This window comes from Anolis sagrei, chromosome Y, assembly GCF_037176765.1.
Source record: "Anolis sagrei isolate rAnoSag1 chromosome Y, rAnoSag1.mat, whole genome shotgun sequence".
NCBI lineage: Eukaryota > Metazoa > Chordata > Lepidosauria > Squamata > Dactyloidae > Anolis > Anolis sagrei.
This window is the reverse complement of record NC_090035.1, coordinates 31,960,630-31,963,380: the sequence shown is the minus strand read 5'-3', so window position 1 is coordinate 31,963,380 and position 2,751 is coordinate 31,960,630. Positions and strand designations below refer to the sequence as shown.

The 2,751-nt window shown below is 36.9% G+C and overlaps 1 protein-coding gene across 1 annotated transcript; it reads right to left on the bottom strand.

Annotated features, from left to right (window-relative positions):
* Positions 1-557: 557 nt before the first annotated feature.
* On the bottom strand, positions 558-1,556 carry LOC137095580 (uncharacterized protein PF3D7_1120000-like). The gene has a single exon (XM_067462359.1). It carries the CDS (start codon positions 1,554-1,556, stop codon positions 558-560), a length of 999 nt encoding a protein of 332 aa, XP_067318460.1.
* Positions 1,557-2,751: the final 1,195 nt, after the last annotated feature.

Below are 2,751 nucleotides of genomic sequence, written 5' to 3'. Positions count from 1 at the left end.
TCTTGATCTCCAGCTATCTTCTAAATTTAGTTCTCGCATAAGATTTATCATTGATTTGGGTAGTTCACCTTTTCTTTTCTTATTTTTTCCTTTTTCCGCTTTTGTTCCTTTTCTATCTAATTCGTTATTTAATACCCCGTTAAAGTCTCCCATTAAGATTAAATGGTCATATTCCTGACTCTCAATATTTTTCCTGAGATTTTCTACAAATTTTGTCTTAGAGTCATTTGGAGCGTATACATTACATATTAATTTTTTTTTATTTTTTATCAAAATATTTACCCCCAGATATCTCCCCTCCTCGTCTTTGAACGCCAGATTAGCTGGGATATTTCTGTTGATGTACGTTACCACCCCTCTTTTCTTTTCCTGTGCTGCTGCATAGAATGTTTGTCCTAGATGTTTATTTTCCAAGTGTTTCATATATCTACTCATGATATGTGTTTCTTGAAGAGATACAATATGATAGTCACATTTCTTTAATCTATTAAATATTTTATTTCTTTTACATGGGGAATTCAGACCATTCGAGTTCTTAGAGTAAATGTTTATAACGCCTAGCATATATCTTCTTCCTTTTGATCTCTTTCTTCTTCTGTTGTGTTCCCGTCTTCTTCCTCCTCTTCTTCTATTTCCTCTTCTTCGGAGTCTAGTATATTCGGAGCGTCCCTTCCTTCCTCTGAGTTTTTCCTGAATTCTTCCTTCTCTGCCAGTTCTTCTTCTAGGGAGTCTGTGCGTTTTTTCTTTTTCGTCCTTCCTTCCTCATGCTCTCCTTCATTGGGTTTCTTTCCCTTCTTTATCTTTTGTAAGAATTCCTTTGCTCTTTCTTCATCCTTAATCCAATATCTCTGATCTTCGTACGTTAACATCAAGCCTTCGTCTCGCTCCCACCTGAACCTTATTTTCTGTTTCTTTAATTCCTCCGTTAAAAAGGCATATTTTCTTCTTCTTTTCAGAACCAAACTTGGAAATTCTTTCAGGATTATCACTTTCTTCCCTTTATAGTATATAGTCCTTCTGTTGTTTACTCGCAGTATGTCATCCCTTGCCGTCTTCTTTGTGAAGTGTACGATTACGTCCCGAGCAGTTTTATTTCTCCTTGCATAATTTGTGTTGATCCTATATATCCTGTCTGTCTGTTCTTTCATCTCCTGCTTAGGGCATTCCATTAGTTCTGTTAGGATCTCGATCACTTTTGCGCTTATGTCTTCTTTCACTTCTTCTTGGATGTTTCTTAGTCTTAGTTGAAATTCCATATCTTTGGCCTCTGCTTCCTCTTGTTTTGCTTCCAGTCTTGTGTTCTTTAATTCCAGTTTCTTTATGTACATTTGGACTCTATCTTGTGTCTCCTTAATTTCTTTCTTCTCTTTCTGTAGCTCTTTGATCTCTTGTTGCATCCCAATCATTTCTGTTCTTATCTTCCCTATTTCTTCTTTTAAGTCCTTCTTTAAATCTAGCATTTGCTCTTGTTGTGTCTTTTGATAAGCTTCCTGTTTTTCTTGGTAGGCATCCTGTTTTTCTTGAATTTTTTGGATCTCTGCCAGTACATTACTCATCATCTCTTTCAGAGTAGGGGCCGGTTCTTTTACTGGTATCTCTTCCGTTACTGAGGTCCTTCTTGGTGTTGCCTTATTTTCTTTCTCTCCTTTCTTTACCAAAGACATTTTTTTCCCCTTCTTATTTATATAATTATGCACCTCCTTTTTCTGTTGTTTGGTTCTGGGTCCTTCTTCCTTCCTTTCTTCCTTCCTTTCCCTTCTTTTACTCCTTCTTTTTGTGTATTCAGGAGCCTTGTTGCCACTTTGTTTTATGTTCTTTGGTTGTCTTTGTCTGTATTGATAGATTAAGTCTTTGTTAATTTTTTTTGTAGTTATTATTCTTATTATTCTTTTAACTTTGTATTCTTATGAGCTTGAGTCTGCTGTTCTTTATCTTCTTTACCTGCTTCTTTTCCTTATTTCATCTATATTCTCTTCGTATTTTCCCCTATTATTATTTTTATTATTATTATTATTATTATTATTATTATTATTATTTATTCTTATTTTATTATTATTATTCTATTGCTATTCTGTTGTTATTCTTGGGTAATCTCCGATATATTATTGGTTTTTTTATTTTATTTTATTTTATTTTATTTTTTTACCTTTTCCGTCACTCTTTCCGCTTTGCCGCTTCGCCTTCTCTCTTCTGTCTTTTCCCTCCTCTCCTTCTATCCGCTTTCCCTCAGGAGATCCACCTTCTTTTCTGTCTCCCCTTTGTGCTTCCGCTCCTCTCTTACTCTTGTCCTTCTCTGACGACCTTCTCTCCGCCCCTTTGGCTTCACTTCCGCCCTTCTGTTCTTCGTCCCTCTGCTCTCTTCTCGCGATCTCTCTGTGTTCCCCTCTCGCGGGGCCTTTCCCAGTCCTCACGAGATTTCCTGCTGTCTTTGTTCTCCCTTTCTCTCGCGATGTCTCCTGTCTCCCTCCACGTGTGTCTCCTCCACATGGTTCGATCTCCTCCGCCCCTCTCTGTCTCGGACGCTAAGTCGAGCCTCAGGTCTCCTAGCCAAAACAATCCTTCATCTCAAGGTCAGCTCCTGGTTCTTTTCTCCTTCAGTTTCTCCTTCAGTTTAATTATTTATTTATTTATTTGTTTATTTCTGCAGCCTTATCCCGTTTTATCCCAGCTACTTTAACTGTTTAATTATTCGGTGACTCGATAGTATACTCTAAGTTTTGATAAGTTTATGTAGTTTAATTGTATCTTTCT

What these genes read in the sequence shown, in the direction of transcription:
- LOC137095580 (XM_067462359.1), bottom strand. Translation starts at nt 1,556, where the DNA reads ATGAGTAATGTACTGGCAGAGATCCAAAAAATTCAAGAAAAACAGGAT.